Raw genomic sequence first — 24,941 nt, 5'->3', positions numbered from 1 at the left:
CTATCTTAATTAGTTTCAAAAATCTTAATCATTTAACAATAGGTGAGCAATTTTTCAAAAACTTGCATCATAAAATTTGGACAAAAAAAATGTAATAAACATTTTCAGCAATTTTTTGAAAACTTACATCATGACATATTTTTTTTTTTTAAGGATATAATTAATTTTATTAGCAATTTGTTTTAAACCTTACATCATGAAAATCAAAGAAATTATAACAATATTTATTTAATTATATTCATTTCCTGAGATTTATTAACATTATCTCATCGTATTTGTATATTAATATAAACTTTTGCTAATATATATGACAATTTCTCAAACCTTTAATTTTGATTCATTTTTTTTCACTATTTTTCTAAATACGTACAATAAAAAAAAAATAGAATTTTATTTTGTTAATTAAAATTAAATTTAATCCTAATTTAAAAGGAAAAATTAAAAGATTTAATTTGCAATTAACTTCAGATGAATAAATTTTTTAAAAAAATTGAATTACATATACTAACCTGAAATTATAAATTATGAATTTTTAATATTAAATTAAAAAACATATATATAATGAGTGAGAATAATAATCCAAGAGAAAATATGAAGCATGATGAAGTAGTTTTAGAGAAAACTGGTCATCATGTAAAAATTTTTGGTCCATACACAAAGAAAGATCTTCGAAGATTATTACTTTCATCTATGTCACTTTATCCTGACACCGACAATGAACAGGCAACATTTATATTTAAATAAAATAAAAATCTTTTTTTATCACGAAATTTAAAAAAAAATCTTGTTAATTATGATTAATTAATTTTATATTAAGAAAATTTTTTGTTTGTTACAAATATTATTAAATTCAGGAAGCATTGGAATTTATTGGAATAAGCGAACAAGAATTGAGAAATATTAAAAATGGCGAAAATATTAGTGAAAACACTCATAAGAAATTGCAATATCTTGATATAACTGAAGATATGATTAAGGATGTTGGAAAAAAAATAAACAAAAAAAGTGATACTTTTAGTAAACAAAATAATAATAATAATAATATTATTATTAATGAAGAAGAGTTTCAAAACAAAAATTACAATTTTGAAAATAATCAAAAAACGGAAAAATCATATGAAAATAATAATTTTATTAATTGTGAACTTCCTATTGAAAAGAATTTTAGTAAAGATATGAAAAATCATTTATTGCGAAATGATATTATAGAAGATAAAGTGAGGTATTAAAATACAATAAAACTACATAAGAAAAATATATTTTTTTAATCTTGAAAGAGGATCAATTATATTATCAAATTATTGATACTGGTCTTTTGTTCTTCATTCATAAATAATTCATTTTGAAAAGATTTTAAAATGAGTTCATGAATAAGAGAAATTAAGAATCAGTATTATTTTTATAATTTCAAAATTATGTTTCTAATAATGGTATTTATATATTCGCAAACAGTTCGTTAGAAAATTTGAAATTTTCCACTGAAGGCAAAAAAAGTTTACAAAATTTTGCTCAAGTAAATATAAATTCATCTAAAGAAAATAATTTCATGTCCATTAATAATTTGTATTTAAAAAGCAATATTTTTGAACCAATTAAAAAAGCTATTTGTGAGATTATTTTACGAAAACCAAATGATCCTGTTGAATTTTTAGGACAGTGGCTTTTACACTATAAGGTTTCATTTTCTATTTTTGTTTGAATTTGTCCTTTTTTTAAAATATAATTCTAAAAAATAATTAACATTATTAAAAATTATAATTATTATTTGTTTCAGATTTGTGTGGAAAGAGAAAAGGAACGAAACGAATGCGATGCAGAATTATCAACAGAACGTGAAAATTCAAAGATAAAACAGGTATGAATATAAAAAAGAATTATTAATTTTAATATAGTTTTTTTTAATAAGACTGAAGTTAAAAAATCCATTAATTTCTGTTTTAGCAAATATCTGGAAAAAAAGTTTATTCTTTAAATGACAATAAAAATAAAAATGATAGTGAAAATGAATCAGAAAATTCATCTGATTTTTTGGAAGAAAATATAATATATAATTGACTTTTTTAAAAATTTTTTATTTATTGTATTTTAACAAATCTTAACGGATTAACGGATAATTTTTGCATATACATTTTTTATATTAATTTTCTGGTATATTTCATTTTGCCAAAATATAAATATACCTTTATTTTTTTTATTTTTATTTAACATTTTTTCGCTTTTTTTGAATATTTAAAAGTAACTTAAATATTATTTCGGATGTTTCAATAATAAATCTGTGTATTTACAAAATTGCACAAATTATTTTTTTTGAAGAAGAAGAAGATAAATGAGCAAAATGAGTATTTACATTTTTTTTTAATTTTGGAAGTAAATTAAAAAAAAAATTAATTAAAATTAAATTATCGGAATTTAAATTTCATATTAAATATTGTCATTATTAGATAAATTCTAGTGATATATAAATTTTATGAAAATATATTACCTATATCTTCATTTTTTTTAAAATTCCAATAAAACGTTCAAAAAAAAAAATTTCTAATATTTTTCTTCTATTGTTTCAACTTTTACGATTACGACCTAATGATGTGTAAACTTTATATAAAAAGCTGATACAATTAATTACTGTTCTTTCATATTATAGTTTGAAAAACATATTTTTTTACAAATTAAAATATCAATTATTTGATGCTAGAACTTTGGTACTTTAATAATTTTATAAAATTATTTTCAATTGTAATATATGTATATTATAATTATTATAATATTTATTTATAAATTACAATATACATATTTTATTGTTAAAAATTATTATTATTATTATTAAAAATTGTTGTTTCAAAAAACATGAATAATATAGAAAGAAATCGATAATAATGCACAATAAAATTGCAAAAATTACCTTAAAAAAAACTGTTCTGGCACATAATTCAAAATTATTGCTAAAATTTAATTACGTAAATAAATTCTAAAGTCAATATTATAATATTAATTATTAAAAGATTGTTTTTTGATTAGTTAAAATTTGAACTTAAAATATTCATTTTCTTCATTATTATATAATTATAAGTACAATGATCATTAAATTAATCAGGCTAAAATATACATATATATATTAATAATTATAATTATGCGCATAAATTTCTTATTAATTATCATTGTCTTGTTTCTTTGTGCATCACAGTGAAAATATATTAAATATCTACACTTTTCTAATACTGTAATATTATATTCTCATTTTATTATTAAGGAAAATCGGTTTGAAATGTTTCAGTTTAAAAAAATTGTCAATTCTTTTGAAAAAAGGAAAATTAAAATTTGTAATTCCTCTTTTTAAACTATTCTTATATTTAAATAATAATTTAAATAATAATAATAATAGTTGACTAATATTTTAATTTAAAACCCGCACTTAATTATTTAATAAAAAAAAAAAATCATTAAGAACACAGACCCATTTTCTTTAAATGTGCTTCTAAAGGTTTATAAAATAGGTTTCTACTTTATACTTTTATAAAATTATGTCACTGGTATATTTAATTCTATTTTTTATATTATTTAAAAGGACGGAAATTGTTTCTTTTGTACTAAAATTTTGGGAAAATTTCAAAAAAAAATTCTCATGATATGTTTCTTCTTGTAAAATATGCTTAAAAATCTTAATAACTATATAAATTGTCTCTAGAAGGCTCTTTTATAGATATTTCGAAAATGAATCATCTTTGTTTTATATTCTCTAGCCTCCATAGTGTATTTTGGATATTATATTCAGTTATCGCAATAATGAAATAGGTCTATTATGATAGTCTATTCTCCAATCCAATGAGAACATAAAAGAATTGTTTAAGTTTTGAAGATATTCTTTTTTCTCGTTTTTGTTTCTTGAGGTCTTTGAAAGCTCGCCAATCAGCCATGTCCGATGCCTTAAATGGTCCCCAATCCTTTGATGGTTTAAATGCCTTTATGATCATCTAAAATTTATTTTTAACTCATTAGTTAAAATTAGTTGTCTGATTAAAAAAAAAAAATTATTCCACTGCGTTATTAAAAAATTTTTTACTAACCTGTGGTATCCCTAATTTTCGCTTTTTTACAATTGTGTATATCAACCAAAGAGGTATTTGCAATACCCCAAATGATAGAAGTGACCATCCTGCAGCTGTAAAAAAAAGTGTGATATATTTCTATTTAATATTACAATGAAAAATAATAATATTTACCATAAGCACTAGAAGGATAATAAACGCCTCTGTAAGTAAGAGGTGTGAGAGTTGCAATGTTGTAAACTAAAATAATTGCTAATAAAACAGGTGTAAATAGACCCCAACAAAGTCTCCAATAAATTGATGGTCTTCTATTTAACATAAATTCCACATCGTCCAATAAATTTTCCAATCCATAGACCCAAAAAACTCCCGTCACTTCCAATGTTGCAAGAATAAAAACAACAAACGAGGCACCGTAATAATCCACTAAGCTCAATATAAATTGTCCTCCCTATTTTTATTAAAAATTAAAATATTTAAAATGTCTCGAAATTGCAATAATTGTTTTAAATATTTAAATAAAAATAATAATAATAAAATTTAATAATACTCACTGGAGTACAATAAATGGTACCAACAAGAAATCCAAATAAAGATGTTGCTAAAACAATATGCCAATTTTTCCATGATGGAAATTGATCACTAACCACACTTACAATACCACCAACAATGGCAATTGCACTTCCAATTCCTAATACGAAAAGCATAAGGAAAAATAGTACTGAAAATAGCTGCAAAGAAATATATAAATTGTATAAATTAAAATGTTCAGATCAATAAAAGAAAAATCTTTTTCTTCAGCTAAAATGATAATTAAAACGGGTAATGAATGAGAAAAAAAAACAGAATTAAAATAATCTCGATAGTAAATTTAACACTTCTGATTACTTGTAACAGTAAAGTGTTTTTAAATTCTGGTTATTAAAATTTAATAAGTTAATTACTGTCTTATCATCTTTTTCAAAAGTTTGGAGACAATGCATTTAACATTCACGTGAAAACTCTTTTCTAATTATTATTTTTATTACTTAAAAATTGTATAATAATTTGTTTCCGGAGCTCTATTTTCCATACATCTTTGGATAGTTATTATTTTTCAACGTAAGAAAGAAAAATAAAATCTATTTTTGATTTTTTAATAATTTTACACACACACACACACTATGCAATTTTATTTTATAATTTGAATAATTTAAAAATTAATTTTTATATTAATATATATATATAATAATTTTGAAAATAGTCAAATCATATTAAAGGTAGAAAACAAAAATATTTACGTATATTCTAAGAAGTGAAATATCACATATTAGAATCATTTGCATACACACAATATATAATTTACAAGATAAAAAATGAACTTGAAAAAAAAAATTATTCTCACCTGTGGTAAAACAGTAAACTTAGCAATAGCGTCTGGATATGATATAAAAGCAAGACCAGTTCCTCCACGAACAACTTTTGTGATATCATCTGTTCCAAGTTCATGAGCAAGATTTCCAAGTATACCAAATATTGTACATCCAGCAATGAGACTTGTAATTGTATCCAAACTCGTCACAACAATAACATCTCTATAAAAAATAGAATTTTAATTTTTCTCTAATTCTTTGTCCTATAAATAGACATCAAAATATTATTGACATTAGTTAATTTACATCTATTGGGCAATATCAATTTTGAATATATTAATTTTCTTACGTCGCATATTTAATATATTATAATTGAAAAAAAAAAACAAGTATATGACAAAGAAGTCTAAAAATATTCATGTCAAAAAGATTCCCTAAAATTTTAATAAGTACCTGTAAATATTATGACGAAATGAATTATAAGATGAATACATGACAACACCTCCAAAGCATACGGAAAGTGAAAAAAAACATTGTGTTACTGCAGCATACCACACCTGAGGATCAAAAAGTTTATCCCATTGTGGTTTTATGAAAAATATAATTCCATTCATTGCACCTTTTAATGTAACAGCCCTTATCAATAATGCTATCATTATCACATAGGGAAAAAGTGCTAAAAAATAAGCAGCCTTTCCTGAACTTTTCACTCCACGTGCTAAAACTCCAAATATACATAGCCAAGCAATAAATAAACAAAATGATAATTTCCAATCAGGCATTCCAACTCCATCATCAATATTTAATTTCTCCTTTAACACAGTCTTTCTGTAAGAAATACAAAAGGTATTTTTTTATCTTTGTAAGACTTTTTTTTTTTTTTTTAAAGTAAAACTTACGTAAAATAAAGTTCGGCAGAACTCATCATATTGCTCATATTTTTTGACACGTGTTGTGTTATATTTTCATCGGTTCTTCCTGAATTGACACAAACATCGCCCCATTCAAATAAACATTTTGACCATGGTAATTGTGATTGAAAACTATTAATTAGATAGTAAAGTGTCACGGACATTAATGAACAATAATATGTTGCAACGGCAATCATTGAAAACATTTGTGCCCAACCAACACCTCGAAATGCTGGATTACATGACCACATTTTAACAGACGATCTACTTGTAAATTGGCCCATTATCATTTCCAAATAATAAAATGGTTTTCCCACGAGAAATAGAACAATAATATAAGGTATCAAGAAGGCACCTCCACCATTTTCAAAAGCTGTAAATGGAAATCTCCATACGTTGCCGAGTCCAATTGACATTGCAATGCAAGACATTAAAAATTCCAAACCATTTCCCCATGTGGCTCTTTCATTTTGTTCCTCTATTGATGTCTATATGACAAATAACAGATTTAGCATTTTTAATTCAATTATTTCTAAACTGGTTTTAATAAAACAATTTTCTTTTTAATATTAAGACATTTTTTATATAGTTACTAATTCCAAAAAAATGCAGCATCAAAAAAAAAAAAAAAATTTAGCAAACAGAAAAAATTTTTACTTCGTTTCTCTACTATAAATTTTCTTTAATTAATTATCCTTTATGAATACATTAAAATTAAATCCTATTCGTCAAGGTAATCTCCAAGCCTTGATAGTAATTAATGTAAAATGTCAATAAAATAGAGAAAATCAAATGGGAAAAGCTTCTTTATATTTATTATAATTGACATCTCGAGGAAAGAAATAATTTATTCAAAAAATATATATTATCGTCTTTAATGAGTCATAATGAATATTATCAAATTGCATATATACTCACCATCTGTTCCGGCAGCGAAAGTGAAATTTTCTTCTTATCGTGAATCCCATAATCAAGATTGAAGTTTGTATTTTTGTGCTGTAAAAGTAAGTTTTTATAGTATAAAAAAGAGGAAAAAAAAACCACAACAAAAATTGCATAATAAATGCGAGTCAGTTCTAAATTTTTACTACCATGAATAATTTTGATAAATGAGGAATATACAAATGTTGCAAAAGATCTTGAAGAGTTCTATAACCCACCTTTCCATCGTCCTTGGGCGACTTTCCGAGTTCCACATTATGAATGCCTTCGTCTGGGATGAATCCAGGATTATACCTTCCACCCTGTAATTTAGATAATTTTTTTTCACATAAATCAATCATTTTTGCATAATTTAGGAATTTCCTTGTTCAATATAATAATTAAATAAATTTTATGTATAAAGAAAATCAATTCTTTTGCGTAAAATTTCTCTACATTATTTTCGGGGCGCATGAATTTCCTCAAATAATTAATTCGAATTTTTATTTTAATATAGTATTTTATTAGAATTTTTTTTTTTTTTGAACGAATTTTCAATTTTTGAATTAGCTGAACTTTTATTTTACAATCATTTATATGACTTTTTATTCAAAAGAATTTTAATTTAACAGAATTCTCATTTATAATCGAATTTTATCTGATTCGAATTTTTAAACGACAGAAATTTTTATTTACTAAATTTTAATTTGTACGAATTTTTAAGACGCCGAATTTTCATTTTTTCGAAAATACAAATGACCGAATAAATAATCGAGAGAAAGATTTCGGTGCAATTATTATTATTAAAATTGACCAAAATTAGAAATTATCAAGAAAATCGTGATTGGTCAATTTGAAAAATTGCGCCGAAATCTTTTAATCGATTATGTTTGTTCGGTCACATTTGTAATTTCAGACAAATGAAAATCCGGTGTCTTAAAAATTCGTATACAAAATAAAAATACGGACAAATTAGAATTCGGTGAATTGGAATTTTGGTCATTTAAAAAAGGGGAATCACATAAAATTCGATTGAAAATGAGAATTTTGCTAAACAAAAATGTTATACCTATTTGATATAGAATTCTATTTGTTTCAAAAAATTAAAATCAATTTGAACATTGAAAAAATTTATTTGATGCAAATAATTTGATTATACTTGACTATTATTAAATAAATATATACTTGAACCAAATGATTTTTAACACAGAAAATTAAAAGGCATTAAAATAAGCTGCAACGCTTATTATTTTAATTCAATTTTGCTTATTATAATCCATTTTGGTATTAAAATAAGCAAAATTGGATTAAAATATAATAAGCGTTGCAGCTTATTTTAATGCCTTTTAATTTTCTGTGAAATTATTTTAACCAATAATTTCTGTATTTGAAACAAAAGAAAAAAAAAAAAAAATTTAATTGACACAAAAATTATTTAGTTCAGGAAAATATTTGATAATTGTCGATTATTTGAATGAAATAAATTTTTTTTCGCTAAAGAAATTTGTTGAGAGTTTAGCGAGAGCGAAAGTATATAGTAATTTTTTCCTTCCCATAAGTTCATGACCAGTAGTTTTATTAAGTATTTCGTGTGTGACAACATAAATGGTATTTGTCCTTTATTTCCTACTATTTATATAGGTATATATGTATTATAAATTTTGCCATTCTCGTTGGCGATATATAAAATTTTCTCTAATTTAATTGGTGATTCAGATGTCATTCATCTTATATTTAGCGATTGAGGTGGATTAATGAACTGGGACATTGTTGTCACTTTCCATAAATTGACAACGATGATTTTCAAATATATATATATATATACAATCTATAGTCACATTGCGGTTTATTGCTAATCCGTTAGTGAGAACTTTTTAGAAGGACACTTTCTATTACTATGAAGCGCGCGCGCGAGAATTCTAAAACATTATTGCACGAGTATCAATATATAAATAAATATTACATTTTCTAGAAACGATATTATAATGCAAAATATATTTTGCACATTTAAATACTTTAAATTATTAGAGAATATAGGAAATGTTATTATGAAGGGATATTATAAAGATCACGTGTCTGATAATGATATCTTTTCCCTCAATTTTAGGTTTATTTGTTTGACATTTAATGAAGTGGATTTAATTTATTGTTTAACTAAAGATCATCTTAAAATTTTTTGAAGTCGTAAAAAAAAAATTGTCATTTATATACATAAATGTTTGGAATAAATTGAGGTCTAGGTGACGTTGTCGGAATTTCATGCAATCGGTTATACCTCTGTAATATACACATGAGATTATAAGGTTTGCAATGCATTATGGGAACCTCATTCTTCACGCACATAATTACGATTAAAGGCACGCTTATCCCTGACATATAAATTATTACCAAAGTTCCATTATATATGTATATATATATATATATCGGAAGACAAAAGATGATAAAAATTATTAGATATTTTTCACATTTTTATTATTAACACACCGCCACTTGTTTAATTATTGTTAATGTTTTCAATTATTATTAATATTTATTGAATTTAATTTTTTGTTTTAATTTTTAAAAAAATTTTCTAAATAAAAGAAAGGAGAAACAAAATTGATACAAAAAAAAAACGGAATTTTAAATGAATGGACGTCATTATACAGGCTATTACGTCTGTTAATGCAAATTTTTTGATAATAATTAATCGCTTAAAATGAATAAAATTTTTAATTAGATTTTCTCAATTTGAAATTTATGCGATTTTTTTTTTCTTTTCCTGTTTTGGGATTTTTAAACATTCGATAAATGTCAAGGCAACGTGATTGACATTGAATTATTAACAAACATTAATATAATCATTGATTAAAATTTTATCATAGAGAATCGTATAAAAATAATTATAATTTATTATATTAATATACATTGAAAAAAAAATGTATATTTGATTCAAATATACTCGATTACTTAACTATTATCAAATAAATATTTACTTGAACCAAATAATTTTTATTTGCATTAAATAAATTGTATTTAAATCAATAATTTCTGTATTTTAAACAAATACCATATCTTAATTAATAATTATTTGATAATAAATAAATATTTATTTGATAATAGTCAAGTAATCGAGTATTTCTGAATCTAATAATTTTTTTTTCAGTGTAATATATAATTTAATAATTATATTTAATTAAATAATTTTTAATTTTTTGAAAATTTTAAATTTAAATTACGTTTACTTTTTAATAAGTACATATTTTTTTTATTATAATATATGCGTGAATGACTTGGATATATTTAGAGAGTAATTAAGAGAATTTGATGAGTAAACATTGATCAGGAAATACTTTCATTGTATGTATTTTCTGTAAATGGGAAGAAATTTCACTATACGCGACAGAAGCACCTTCAGAGAGTGAAGAGGAGAATGTTTTAGAGCATTACCTTCCCACAAGTTGTCTTGATAAAGTTTAACGAGAATTAGTGAAAGAAGCGCATAACGCTCACGAACGTAAACGTAATGTTACGTATATTTTTCTATATTACGTTTTATTCATTCATGATTCGATCTAAAGAGAAAAAAAGAAAATTAATTTTAATTATAATACTCAACAATTTTTTTTTTCTCTATATATATTAGAAAATTAAAAAATTAATATTAATTATAAAAATAATTATTTAAAAAATCATTTTTATCCTTTCAAAAAATTTGTTTCTATTTTTTTTCGTTTTTTGTAAAATTAATTATAAAACTTGAAGATAGGGATAAATGATTAGGATATTTATCGAACAAAAGCAATTTCAAGTATACAATGCGCCAAGACTAGTTGCCCTTGTAGGTCTTCCGGGTGTTACCTCGAATTCAATGTTTCCCTTTCCTTCATTATAATTTTTATTTCTTAATTCTCCTTTTACAATTCTGGAAGCGATTCTAATAAACTTTTATATTGGTCTATCAAGTTCATGATGTCCTCGAAAGATTTTCAAATTTTTATTCATCTCGCCTGACAATTATTTTTTATCATTACAGTGCGCGAAAAAAAGAATTTTAATAGTAAAAAAAAATTTTAATTAATTAAATTAAATAAAAAAAATTTTATTAGTACTAAATTAAAATTAAAGAAATTAAAATTATTCAAATGAAATAAAATTAAATAAAAAAAATTAATTATATTAATTGTTATTAAAAATACATTAAAATTTAAATAAAATAATATTAAAAAAATACTTCCCCTATATGAGCAATCGGTAAATAAAAATCGAGATAAAAATTGTCGTTAAAAAAGCCATAAAGAAAAAAATAACAAAACATAAAAAACAAATTAATAACTAATATAACAAAAGTATTAATTACCGCATTAAAAAAATTATTATCCTTAATAATAAATACCCTTTAAAATATTTTATTAAACAATTTATTATTTAATTTATTATTTAAATTATAATTTAAACCACAACTTTAATTTGTAATTTATGTTTTTTTTTACTATTTGTGAATTTTTTTTTTTTTTTTTTTTTTTCATAAAATAACAAATTCTGAAAGATATTTTATAAAACTTATCTGATTATACTTTTTAAATGCAACCTTCTTGTGATTTCAAACACGATACACTGAAAGTTATTAATCACTATACATAATTCTATTTTTTTTTTATGAAGGAATAATTACACTTCAGTTTTATTATGACCTCCAATTTTGAATTTTTTTCATAAGCTTCCTTTTCAAACAAACAAAAAAAAACTATGTTAAGCAATAAATGTCGTAATAGGTTTTTAAATGTTTTTTTATTAAGTCAATTTGAATTTTACTAGTTTTTTTTTATATCGTGATGAATGTAAATTAGACTAATATTCTGTTGAAATATTTTTTCATTGAATAGAGATTTTTTTTCTTTTTGTGTGAACCTTTTTCATTTTTAATTAAAATTGATGATTGACTCATAAAAGAAAAGAATTAGGACTGCATTGATTTTGATGGTAGAGATGAAAAGAAGAAAGAAACTTTCGCTCAAGTTTTGATGAGTATTATATATATATATATATATATATATATACAATGTTGTTAGATCTTAAAAGTTTTTTTTTCTGTGATATTCAACGAAAATCGAAAGTGTATCATTCGGGAAGAAAGTTTTCAGTGGCGTCATTCAGGTGCCCCCCTCCATTTTCAGATTCCAATACATCACGAGTTCTACATACTTGAAAAGAATAATTGTGCAATCAAAAATTTTTTTTATATATATACCCATAGAGAGAATGCCCAAATTAACAATCGTGAAGGAATCTAGACCAACCTGTTATTCGATTATACACACAAGTTTAATTTGATATTAATTATATCTTTATATAAAAATTATTACTATGAAAAATCTAATTAAATATTCTTTCAAAGAATCTGTTTTTTCTGTTTTTAAAAATTCTGACATTTAATTTCAAAATTTATAAAAAAAAAGGAATTTGCGGCTCGAATTTAAAAGAAAAATTAAAAATTGCAAAAAAAAACTTCGGAATAGTATATATATATTCTTACTATAAGACTTTTTTTTAAATTTAAAGAAATAATTTCAATCGCAAATAAATAACAGTTCCATTTGTAATTGATTGATAAACGGTAGATTTTTATGATTTTTTTTTTTTTGTAAAAATTTCTCTTTCAATGATCGCGATACTTTTTAATAGGAAATCAAAGTTTGTTAACAAAATCCAATATAATATAAGAAAGAATGGATAAAATTAATTGAAGCGAGACGGGAATTGCAAAAAATTTCTTCGCCAAGGAAACGTGATCTTGTTCATAGAAGGCTCGTAGAAGGCATTCTATAAAATTATTGTATATATATTTGTAGAAGGCGTGAAGTATTAAACTTTATATATATATATATCTCAAAGTTCAAAGTACATTTTTTTGAATATAAAACACACGTTTCTTTTATTTTTTAATTTAAACAATTATGTGAGCATTATGAAATCTTCAATTATATAGAATCTTTTATATGTATATCAAAGGTTGACAAATTTTTAATAACCTGACTTATAAAAGTTATTTAACAATATAATGTTTACATAATTAATATTGAAGTATTAAGAAAAATTATACAAAAGTCAACAATAGTACGCGTTTGAGATAATTTGATGATACAATTTTTTTTTTTTAAAGTATGCAGAAATTATTCCTTTTTTTAAATATATTATTCATGAGGGTCACATAACAACAATAACAATAATAATAATAATAATAATAATAATAATAATAATAATAATAATAATAATAATAATAATAATAATAATAATAATAATAATAATAATAAATAATAATAATAATAAAAATAATATAATAATAATAAATAATTATTAATACAATAATTAATATTATTATAATTATTGTAATAACAAATTCTAATTACATAATTGTAAATTTTATAATTTTATGAAAATTGAAGAAATTGAAATATTAATATAAAAAATTAAATGTACTAATTGTTATTAAACAATTTTTTGTTAAAATATAAATAACTTTAAACTAATTAAAAGTGAACAAAAGGTTTTTTGATTTAAAAAAAAAAATATTGTTTTCATTAAAAGACAAGTGTGTCTTTGTTACAATTACATTAATTTTCTATAGAATCAATGGAATTTCTTTTTTATATGTAATTACAAAGAAATTAATTTTTATTAAACAAAATTTTTTTTCATTCATATAAAATGTTGATTATAATGAAATATTTTTGTATACAAAAAGTGTACTTATTAAAATAATTTTTTAGTTTTATTTTTTTTTTCTCTAGTGCGAAAATTGTTTAAATTAAAAAATTCGAATCCAATTTACATATTTTTTATATTGTATGTTTATACTTTATGTTTGATAATAAGTAGTAAATAATTGGCAAAATAATAATAATCGTATATATATATATATATTGGAAATTGTACGGTAGCAAATGAAGGAAAGTGAAGACGCGACATTTAAATAAATATATAGTTGATTCAATGGAATGCTATATATACAACATTATATTACATGTTGTTTTTGCAACTAGAAATTCTTTTAGAAAGAAAATAATGATTACATAAATAAATTTTAGCGAGATGAAGACAATAATTATTATATATGAATAATAATAATTAAATTGATATAATAAAAAATTGATTTTACATAAGATGATTTTTCATATTTTATTTTTAAGTAAAAAAGATGTAAAATATGTTTAAAAAAATTACGATCATAAAATAATAAAATTAATAAATAAAAAAATCAAATTTTTTATGATTGTCATTATCAATATAGGAAAATTAATCTAAATTTTTCTTGTTTATCATTGTTTACAAAATGCAAAGGAAATAAAAATAGTAATCATAATAACAAAATACAGAAATTTATTTTTTTAGTGCGACAATTTGAATAAAACTTTTCAATACTTGTTTGTTCTATTGAATCTAATAGGAATAATTTTTTTTTTTTTTTTTTGCCTTAGATAATTAATTTCTTGTATATGCTCACTGAAATGGTAATTCTTTATAGAATACCTGCATTCATTATAGATACATAAGAATTTTTCTGATTTAATTTTAAATACAGATGAAAAACTGTTGTCATTAGTGACTTATTATTTTATTTTAATCTTGTCTTCGATGCCGCGAGAAAATATAGCTGCAAAGTTCCGTTATTTCTTTTTTTTTTTTTATTTTTAAATATATTAATAATTTTCCAATTATTGAATTTTCAATTTAATTTAAATTAAATTTCTTTTATTGAAAGTATTAAAATTGTATACATACATATAAATTATAAATTATAAAAATTAACTAAAATAGGGATGAAAAATAATCAAAAAAAAAAAATTTCATCTGATAAATAATTTAATATCTTAAATAATCATTTGCGTCAATTGTGATTTTTTTAAAAAATATTTTTATCTCTTTTTTTTAAATTTGTAAAAAAAAAGAAATTTTTAACCTTGAGTAACTCGCATCCTTCTTGACTTTTTTTTTATTATAATAATTTAATTTTTTTTTTACGATTTACAAAGTACTCCAAATATCTATTGAAATGATGAATAAATATTTATTTTATAAAATCCTAATGATTGCTTTCAGTGCAAAAATTTTAAGATGAAATTAAGTTGTGTAACTAATTACCATACAGGATTTTATAATAAATAACCTTTACCATAGACTGAAGCAGTGTCCTTCATATATAAAGTGTGGCAAGCCCACATGCCGTAAAGAAAATTAGACTGCTTTTTAAAGGTTATAATATTTTTTAAATTTATCAATGGAAAATTAGTAGCAATCTTTTTTTTTGCTTATAATAATCCAACAAAATTCGATACAGGTAATAACAAAATTTCCAAAATTTTAAAAAATTTCTTATTATTGTGTTTATTTTATATTTATTATTTTTAATAATATGTATTTTATTTATTATTTATCTATATTTATTTACATAAATATTTTTTTTATTATACAAAAAAAATTATAATTTTATTATTTATAAAATATATATCCATTTCGTGTTTATTTTCATATGATTATTTTATTTTTGTTTAAAATTTCGCGAACACTTTATGAGTTTTTTTTCATCACGTAAGACGTAAAAATCTTTTTTTTTTTTTTTTTATAAACGACTTTAAGAAATAAAACCGTCTATGATTATTGGAATGACAATAATTCACTCCGCGAATTTGCTGTTGCGAAAATAAATGTCGTTCCCGCAAATGGATATTCGCAAGAGATAAAAATGTACATTGTTTCAGTTTCTTGAGTTTGCAAATCTTAACAAGTGTCTTTGAATTATTAAAAAAAAAATAAATAAAACAAACATTTATTTCTTTTTACAAATGAAAAAAAGAAGCGTTTTTTTATTTGCAAAGTGAAAAATGTCTCATAATATAATAAATAATTGGTATTAATATTAAAATTGATTAGTTAAAAAACAATCGTATAATTAACGTTTAATTTAATTAAATATACTAATATTAATTGACATATAAAATTAACAATATTATATAAATACAATATTAATAATAATAAATTTTTAAAAGTAATAATAAAAATAAAATATTATATATTATTATATTGTATTATAAAATATTTATATTAAATATTAATGTTTTATAATTAAATAATTTATCATTTTTTTATTATCGATAATTAATTAATATTTCATTTAATATGTTTTTTAAAAATTTAATTTATTAATGTTAATTAATTTAACTAATGCATTTGTTATTTAAAAATATATATTATATACAAACCTCGTTCATTCTCGTGATCTAGATTTTTTTTCCAAATCCCCAAAAAAAATAAAAATTAAGGTAAAAGATCCTTAAATTAAAATTGAATAACACATATGCACACATAAACACACACGGGAACTTTTTTTTTTATTTATAAAAATATTATTATAACTTGAGTAGCGTTGTAACCACGTGTGTGTACGGGGTTGAGATCGCGGGAAAATTGAAATTCCTGTCGGAGGGACATCTAGGGCACAAGATCCGGACGTCCTCAGGTACAACCTCTTACTGGCACCAAGCACTCCAATCGACATTACAAACACTATCACCAATCCTTACCACTCTATGCGAGGGGATATAAGGCCCTGAAGATCTTTCGATGATCTTTAAGCCTTTAACATATATTATAATATGTATATGAAGTGAGGTGGGGGATCATGTCATAGATTTTCTTAATAAAAATCAATTTTTAATTACCAAGAACTTTTTTTTTTCAAAAAAAAAGTTTTTAAATCAAAAATAAAATTTTAATTAATATAACTTAATTAATAACAATTTATATGTTACAAAATTTGTTTGTTTATTATCATTTTTATGTTTTACAATTTTTTTTTTTTTTTTTGCTTTTAGCTGAAAACTGATCCACTTTGGAGGTTTCTGGATTTTTTAAAAAAGGTAAGATTTTGAAATATATTTACCTGGTTTATTTATCCATAAATTATTTAAATTATGATTATTAAATTATATATAAAATCACAGAAAATTAATAGGTATTAAAATAAGCTGCAACGCTTCTTATTTTAATCCAATTTTGCTTATTTTAATACCAAAATGGATTAAAATAAGCAAAATTGGATTAAAATAATAAGCGTTGCAGCTTATTTTAATGCCTTTTAATTATCTGTGATTAAATTAATTGAATTATAAATTAATAAAGTATGTAGCTGAGGGTTGAAAAGATAAAAAATAACTTTTTTTAATTAAAATATAATTATTTTGTTAATGAAAGTTTTTTCAATTTTTTTTTTTAAATAATTAAATTTTGAGATAAGAAACGCGAGTAGGAAACATACATATATATATATATATATATATATATATATATATATATATATATATATATATATATATATATATATATATATATAGTGTCATTTCCTTTAATTGTGAAAATGTAGGCAAAATCCTTCCGGACATATTTATCTTGAATCTGATTAAATTTATAGGATTCCCACATCCATTCATCAATTTCTGTAATCTTGTTCACAAATGTTTCTCTATAATTGGCATTTTATTGATAAACTTTAATATATATTGAGCTCATCTTTTGAAATTCAATATAAATTGTGGTGAATTAAAATAAGCTAATTTAACGAACTTATTTTAATTCAATTTTAATTTAATCCAGTAGCAGAACTTATTTTAATAAAATTTTTTTGTGAAATCATGACTATTATATTTTTACTTTCTACATTATTTTTTATTTTATTTATTTATATTTTTTTAAAATTATTTTTATAAAAATACTTATAGTATTTTTTTTTAATTTTTAAATATTCATATTCGATTGTTGTGGCCAGCATTTTAAAAAATCATAAAAACTTGCTTATTTGCATTTTTACATTACATTAATATTGTAGATTTCTCAGTAAAAAAAAAGAAAGTAAAAATGCGTTATATAAATCAATTTTGCCAACAATAATTTAATTTGAAAAACATTTTTAATATAATTAATATGCAAAGAAATTAATTTAAAACTTTAAATATTTAATAATTACTAATTTGAATAATATAATAAAAATAAAAATAAATAATTAATAATAAATTAAATATTTACTAAAATGTATGCGATACATATGTTATAATTTTAATAATTGCAGATGTATTATTATCACGTAATGTTTCGTAGAAACTATTCCATTTTCCCCCTAACGTAATTATTTGTTTGTCTTATTAACGTCATTTACCTTCGTTAATGCGTAAAATAAACCACGTCAGGTTTAAAAGAAAAATCATTTTTCTTTGAGAAAGTATGAATCGTCTTTATTTTATAGAAATTAAATTGGAAAGTGCATATGTATTTTTAATATTATAATAATATTAATAACAATAAAATAATAATAATAATAAATAATAATAATTTTTAATTATCTATTGCGTATTTTAATAAACAAAAAATCTATTGCTCAAGTTATTAGTCATCTGAAACAAAAAAAAAAAAAGAATTTTAAATTACAATTATGTTTCTGTGACGATTAATTCATTTTCCTGAAAAAGAAACATTTAAACTTAAAAAAATTGTTAGCTGTAGTTCCCCTTTTATATATACGTTTTTAACATTTTGATCACGAGCCTTCTTATATTATGAATTACAAAAGAATGTAAATATAACTTTACAACAATAATTATCATATATTCAGTGTGTAAAAAAAAATATCCACAATTTTGTTTGTTGATACATTTTTTTTATTCCTTATTTTTTATTATTTATTTATTTATTTAAACATACGGGATCATATTTACTCGTTTTCTTCTTCTTTTTTTTTAAATAATATATAAAATAATTTTTCTGATTTTTTTCTCTGCGATTGTCAATTCAATCGTTTTTCAAATTCTCAATTATATTCTTTTCCTGTTCCTGAAATTAAAAAACAATATATATATATATATATATATATATATATATATATATACATGGTCTCGTCCTTTATATTTCCTTATAAAATTCATATTGTATAAAAATCAGGGTCAACTGTCCTGCAACCTACATTCTAAATTTGAATTATATACAAATTTTCACTATATTTTGAATTAATTAGTTTTTACTATAATGAATTAAATTTTAGTATATAAAATTAAGTAAAAAAAAAAAAAAAATTTCCACTAATAAATAGAATATTTGTTAAAATAATTCTATATTCGATTACAAAATTCATTTATATTTTTATTATCTCATATATATATGATTGCGTTCATGTTTGATGACAATAATAATTTGTCTATGACACATCCGGGATTTAACAGTGAATGCATGTAAATACTGTAAAAAATAATAACCTTCATTTTTCTATATGCATGCGGGTATAACTTAACAATAAAAAAAAAATTACAATAATGCCCCGTATTATTAATATAATTACATCTATTATCGATAACAAAATTTTAAGTTTAGAGAGAGATTTATTATTTTCAATTATAATAAAGACATTTTTTTTCTTATAAATAAAAATAAACATACAATTAATAAATATGTAATTTTTTTTAAAAAAAATATATACAAAAAATTTTATACAATCTTTTTTGCGCAATATTTTTTTTTTTTAAATTATTATAATGTACGTGTGTTTGATAAAATGGAGCAAATTCTATAATAAAAATTCACCGCGGATGTAATTAAAGGAATGTTTTATTTTGTTGTGAAATATTTCGACATTCTTGTATAAGATAAACTGGATCAATTTACCGTCACTATTGAATATTTATTTACATTTTTTTTTTTCTAATTAATTGTCTCACATAGAACGCGAATTATCTAAATATAGAATTTAAAGACTTTAAAATATATTCAAAAAATATTTTCAAAATATTGCCTCTTTTTTATTAAAATATTCTTAAAGAAAATAATATTTTTATTATTAATAAAACAATTTATCAATTTTATATTAAATTTTTCTTTTAATTTAATTAATTAAATTATATTATATATACAAACGCCTCTGTAACATTGATCAAAGTAATTTGCCAAGTTTACTTTTATCCAGTTTTAACTGGTTGTGATTTTACTTTCACCAGATAAATCCCCTTAACCCTTTGCAAAAAATTAGTATTCGTGGGTATACAGATTTAGACTGTTTCTATGAAAATTAAATTAAATATTTAATATAATTATAAAGATTTAAATAAAAAAATTATTAAAATTGTTTATTTATATATTAATAAATAATAGTTTTTAATTAATTTAATGAAAGACAAGTAATTAATTTTAACGTTTTTAGTGTAATTTACCTCATTATTATTTAATCTATTTATTTAATACTATAAAATAATTATTATTTCTTTTTTTTATATTCTTTGATCTTTAATTCTTTTATTATTTTATTATCAATATTACAGCGGCGTTTATGGAAAAAAAATTAATTAATTGAGTAATTAACAGAAAAATCTAATATAAAATTTATTAAAAATAATCATTGATATTATTAATAATAATTATTATTTTTATTATTATTATTTACATCTATTTTTAAAGCAATATTAAAGAATAAATAAAATAGCGCCTGTCATTAGGCAACTTTCTTTACTTATATGAAATCGTCAGAAAATAATTTTTAATTTACTTTAAATATAAAGTTTTAATCTACTTATATATAATATAAAATTTTTATTTTATTAATAAATATGAACATTTTGGAAAAACTAATCAATAAAAAATAAAAATTAGGCTTCTGTGAAAAGAAAATTTTTCTTATATTGCGGTAGAAGTGTACTCCAGGCGTAATCTATCGGGGAAACTTGGAATCTTCTACACAACACGTACACATGATAATTCTCAACTATGATCAAGTATAACATAGAGAGTAAACTCATATGCAAAAAAAATTCGTTAATTCTACTCTATTATTTACATATATATTTAGTTATCATTTTATTTAATATATAATTTTATTAATAACATTTGATCCTTATTCTATTAATTGAAAGTTACAATTTGAATCTTCGCGCTAATTTAAAGTAAATATTCGAGACCAATCAGAATGCTTGTTTCATTCGTTGAACAAAATGGCCGATTCTACTGTTGCCCCGCCAATCAGAGTTCAGTAGAAAATTTTTAATTTCTAACGAACTTTATATTTTTGCAGTGATAAGTGTTAAAAGTGTATTTATTTTCATAAATTCTTGTTGATTTTTGTAAATAATTAACTTAATGTCTACTTATTTATTATATTTTGCTGAAAATAGATGCGGATGCGCATAAATGAATAATAAAAATCACCTTCAAGAGTGTTTAGTGATTATTGTTTTTCGGCACACGTGTGATTGGGTTTTTGTTTTTTGTAAGCCAAAAATCTTTCTAATTTAATATAATTTTTTATAAATTTCAATCAGGTAATGTTAATTGTCTAGTGTTAGTGATTTCGGTAATGTTTTTTGTGGAAATATGTTTTAAATATGTGTCAGCGTGTATTTTGTTTACACTAATTGATTCATTTAGAGGTTATGTTTATTAAAAATATGTATTTCATCAAAATTTTTAGTTTCAGTATAAAAGAAGAAGTCAACCGGGAAAACAATGCGATTCTTTTCTGGACGACGGTGAATTGATGATAATTGAAAAGATGATATTTTGTAACGGAGCTAGAAAGAGAGAGCGAAAAAAAGTTGGATTATAATTGTGACACCTGAAGAGAGTCGATTGTATTACTTGGACTAAAGGAATTTCTTCAACTGTCCAAATTCTCCTTTTTCACCTGCGTCATGTCTGAAGTCATCACTATACAGTAAGTCAATATTTACCGATATTTTTATTATTACAAAATTAGACTATATAAATGAAAATATACGATCAAATGCAAATAATTCAAATAAATTGATAAAATAAATTTAGCTATGTTTTTTTTTTAGACAGTAGATATAATTAATATATAGGGAAACGAATTCGAATTGATTTTAATTAATTTCTTATTGTACAAATAAAATTAGTATTGTACTTTGTCAAAAATTCGCTCATAAATGAATTGAACTTCCTCTTAATTTTTTATATATAATATCGACAAAATGCATTTCACGCGGTTACGTTTTAACATCCGGCACGTGATTTGAATAAATAATTTAAATCCCCATTGCTACTGTCCACATGACATCCTGCGAACGCGACACAACGAGGTTTTGTACCTGGAACCCAAAGATCTCTCTCTTCTTTCTTCTATTTATTGAAACATGACCTGTTCATTGCTCAGGGAAAAGTCAGGAAAATCTTTAACATCATAAAACGAGAAAAAAAAATACTTTTTCCTTTTTAAAAAAAGTCTCTTTTTTTTAAATAAAATAAATTTCTGCAATTTAATTGTTACAGTATAAATTTTGCTGTTTATTCAAAAATTTTAGAAATTCTTATAGAATAAGCAAACAATTTTTGAATTAGTTATTAATTTAGGAGATTATTCATTTAAATAAATAATTAGAAATCAAGTACTCTGATTATTTGACAGGGAAAGTTGGTAAATTATCAGGGAAATGTTGTTTTATTGTTTTTTGATTGCTTTTTAGCGGTCACCCTGTGAAAGACCTTTGAGATCAAGTTAGAGCAAGTTACCATTACCAAGTTATATGAAGTCAGAACATGTTCGAAACGTGCTTGATTCGTGACAGTTCGGTAATTGTGACGAATATTCCCGAGGTTTATTGTAGGATTTTCTGCGCAGGCTTAAAGACAGGTGTATAAGCGTCGCGCGACAAACATGCAACAGGTAGACATTCGCTCCTTTTGCCTTCCTTTCAAAATTTTTCAAAGAAACTTCAACTTTTGCTCACAGTTTTATTTTATTTATATATATATATATATATATATATATATATAAATGCGTATGGATCTCGGTTAGTGATTGTTGATATTTTAAAAAAAGGAATATTATAAAAATAATTGGAAAAAATTTTTTGATTTAATAAAATTCAATAACAATAGAGAATTTCTGTATTTTGTATATAACAGAATAGATTTGTGGCTTGACGAGACTTGATATATATATATATAAAGAATGACGGATGAAAAAGAGAGAAAGAGAGAGCAAGAGATAGATGAACAAAAGAAAAGTTGATAAAAATGTAAACAACCTTTGGAAGATCTTTCAGTTTTGGAAAGGTGTGTCAGGTGGAATTCAAGTGATAAAATATAATTATTTCATTATTATTAAAGGAATTATTTTGTATTTTTATATTTCAAGTGTTAAGGTAAAAAAAAATTTTTTTTTCTTTTTTTTTGAAAAGAAAATCTTTTTATGTGACGTGGTTTATGTTCAGTGCCGTCTTTAACATCTTTCATTGGTATAATTTGTTTTCTAATAATGCGAAAAATATTGCTAATTAATAGTGGTTTTTAGTGTGTTCATTAGCTGTGTGAATAGAGTTATAAATGACAAAATTATAACTTGTTTCTTCTGATTTTTTAGAATTGTGACATTATTTTCTTTCTACAGTTGGTAAATTAACAATTTTTAGTAACATTTCGTAAATAAATATTTGAATTTGTTTATTATTTACACATTTTTGGTATTCTTTTTATCTAATTTTTTTATATTCCATTGTTTAATAAAAAAAATTTCAGTTATTGTATGATTTTGAAACGTAGGCAGAATATTATAATTATATATATTTATTTAGTTGTTGGGGTAATTAGTATTGGTTTCAAATATATAAAAATAATTAGGATTGTGGAATTTCAATAATCTTATCCGTTTTGAAATCAAAATTTGTCATTAAGAGGCTTTTACCTTAATCTTTGTCTTTACCTCGTTTTCTATTTTTTCAACTTTTTTTTCGTTTCTTTCTTTTTAACTCTTGTGTTTTTCTCGTAGCGGAGTATTGTATTATATTTTTCATTTTATAAATTTACTAGTTCCTTTGATTTTTAAATTACTTTCATCAATTTTTAAAACATATTTCTAATTTTCAGTATTTCAATGGATTATTTTACAAATACTTCGGAGAATATTTCAGGATATTTTATGATAAATTATATTTACGAGTTGTTTACCTCTCGATAATTATGGTTATTTAAATTTAGGAGAAAATTCATACTCTTTTTCTTTAGAGAAATGTGAATATAAAATTTCTCCTTTCATAGAATTTAGAGAGTAATAGTGTTATTAAATATATAGATTGATATCTAATTCTAATAAATATTTATATGGAATATCAAAGATTTCAGGAAGAGTTTGGGCCTCACGGTACCCAGCCGATGGTGCGTAAAGACGGCACTGAAGCAGGTAAAGCTCGTGCATGGTAATAGGAAGAGAACAGGAACGACAGGCAGGGGTGCGGCGAGGTTCTTTTGGTCCACGAAGCCGCGAAGGTGCACATAGTGAAGTTTAGCGCGCTACCGTGTAACTCACGAGAGACAAACTTGAAAAGTGTTGATGATCTTCGCGCGCGATGTCGTTGCTTGAGAGAAAGAAAATAAATATATTGTTATGTTATATTTGAGGTTTGTTTTATGTTAAAAACGCGGGTTTAAAAAATCAACAACGAAGGGGATATATCTCTTGAGGAGAAAGGATAACGTCGTCTGCAAGACCATGCAGCACACACACCTGAGAGAATATTCGACTCGAGAGAGGCGCTCGGCTTTTGACCGTGTCGTGAACGCTTTAGCCTTGACTGGCGCCAACTAGCCTGCCTGATCAACCACGTACAACTTATCTCTTTTAATACTTTCCTGCCTGGCAAAACTCGCTCGTATTCTCTCAAAGGAATCTAGGCAAGCATATAATACCGAGT

The 24,941-nt window shown here is 22.5% G+C and overlaps 3 protein-coding genes across 8 annotated transcripts in view; 2 read left to right on the top strand and 1 right to left on the bottom strand.

The window, feature by feature from the left end:
* Window positions 1–507: 507 nt before the first annotated feature.
* Window positions 508–21,942, top strand: LOC127285465 (myb-like protein D). 2 transcript variants are annotated; one of them, XM_051311493.1, is made up of 6 exons: window positions 508–723; window positions 855–1,222; window positions 1,453–1,675; window positions 1,775–1,855; window positions 17,079–17,123; window positions 21,704–21,942. In XM_051311493.1, the coding sequence occupies exons 1-6, from the start codon at window positions 562–564 to the stop codon at window positions 21,836–21,838; spliced, it is 1,014 nt and encodes a 337-aa protein (XP_051167450.1). In that variant the 5' UTR covers window positions 508–561; the 3' UTR covers window positions 21,839–21,942. The 2 variants fall into 2 exon arrangements, with proteins under 2 accessions (XP_051167450.1, XP_051167451.1); XM_051311494.1 differs by lacking the exons at window positions 17,079–17,123; window positions 21,704–21,942 and adding an exon at window positions 1,942–2,094.
* On the bottom strand, window positions 2,823–16,804 carry LOC127285455 (sodium-dependent nutrient amino acid transporter 1-like). Its single transcript, XM_051311481.1, has 10 exons — window positions 16,467–16,804; window positions 7,467–7,550; window positions 7,225–7,302; window positions 6,295–6,794; window positions 5,849–6,223; window positions 5,428–5,617; window positions 4,598–4,774; window positions 4,218–4,494; window positions 4,062–4,156; window positions 2,823–3,968 (listed from the first exon to the last, which is right to left on the bottom strand). Exons 1-10 carry the CDS (start codon window positions 16,473–16,475, stop codon window positions 3,795–3,797), a joined length of 1,959 nt encoding a protein of 652 aa, XP_051167438.1. The 5' UTR covers window positions 16,476–16,804; the 3' UTR covers window positions 2,823–3,794.
* Window positions 21,943–22,889: 947 nt separating the features above from the next.
* The window catches only part of LOC127285450 (uncharacterized), a 34,475-nt gene continuing 32,423 nt past the window's right edge, over window positions 22,890–24,941 (top strand). The window contains exon 1 of one of the 5 annotated variants that reach the window (XM_051311468.1): window positions 22,890–22,915. The gene's annotated coding sequence lies outside the window, so the exon portion shown is untranslated. The other 4 variants (XM_051311469.1, XM_051311466.1, XM_051311465.1 and 1 more) reach the window with 4 other exon arrangements.

This window comes from Leptopilina boulardi, unplaced genomic scaffold (assembly GCF_019393585.1).
Source record: "Leptopilina boulardi isolate dan_hultmark-lab unplaced genomic scaffold, ZJU_Lbou_2.1 LbouV2_333, whole genome shotgun sequence".
NCBI classification, from domain to species: Eukaryota; Metazoa; Arthropoda; class Insecta; order Hymenoptera; family Figitidae; genus Leptopilina; species Leptopilina boulardi.
Note: the sequence above shows the minus strand (reverse complement) of the source record. Positions and strands in the feature narration are given on the sequence as shown.

Bases quoted from the DNA above. Each gene is read 5' to 3' on its own strand.
- LOC127285455 (XM_051311481.1), bottom strand. The intron at 4,775-5,427 runs GTGAGAATAATT...ATTTCTTTGCAG, and splicing joins AGTTTACTGTTTTACCACAG to CTATTTTCAGTACTATTTTT. The intron at 4,157-4,217 runs GTAAATATTATT...TTTTTTTTACAG, and splicing joins TTATCCTTCTAGTGCTTATG to CTGCAGGATGGTCACTTCTA.
- LOC127285465 (XM_051311493.1), top strand. From the start codon at position 562: ATGAGTGAGAATAATAATCCAAGAGAAAATATGAAGCATGATGAAGTA. The intron at 724-854 runs GCAACATTTATA...TATTAAATTCAG, and splicing joins CTGACACCGACAATGAACAG to GAAGCATTGGAATTTATTGG. The intron at 1,223-1,452 runs GTATTAAAATAC...ATTCGCAAACAG, and splicing joins ATTATAGAAGATAAAGTGAG to TTCGTTAGAAAATTTGAAAT.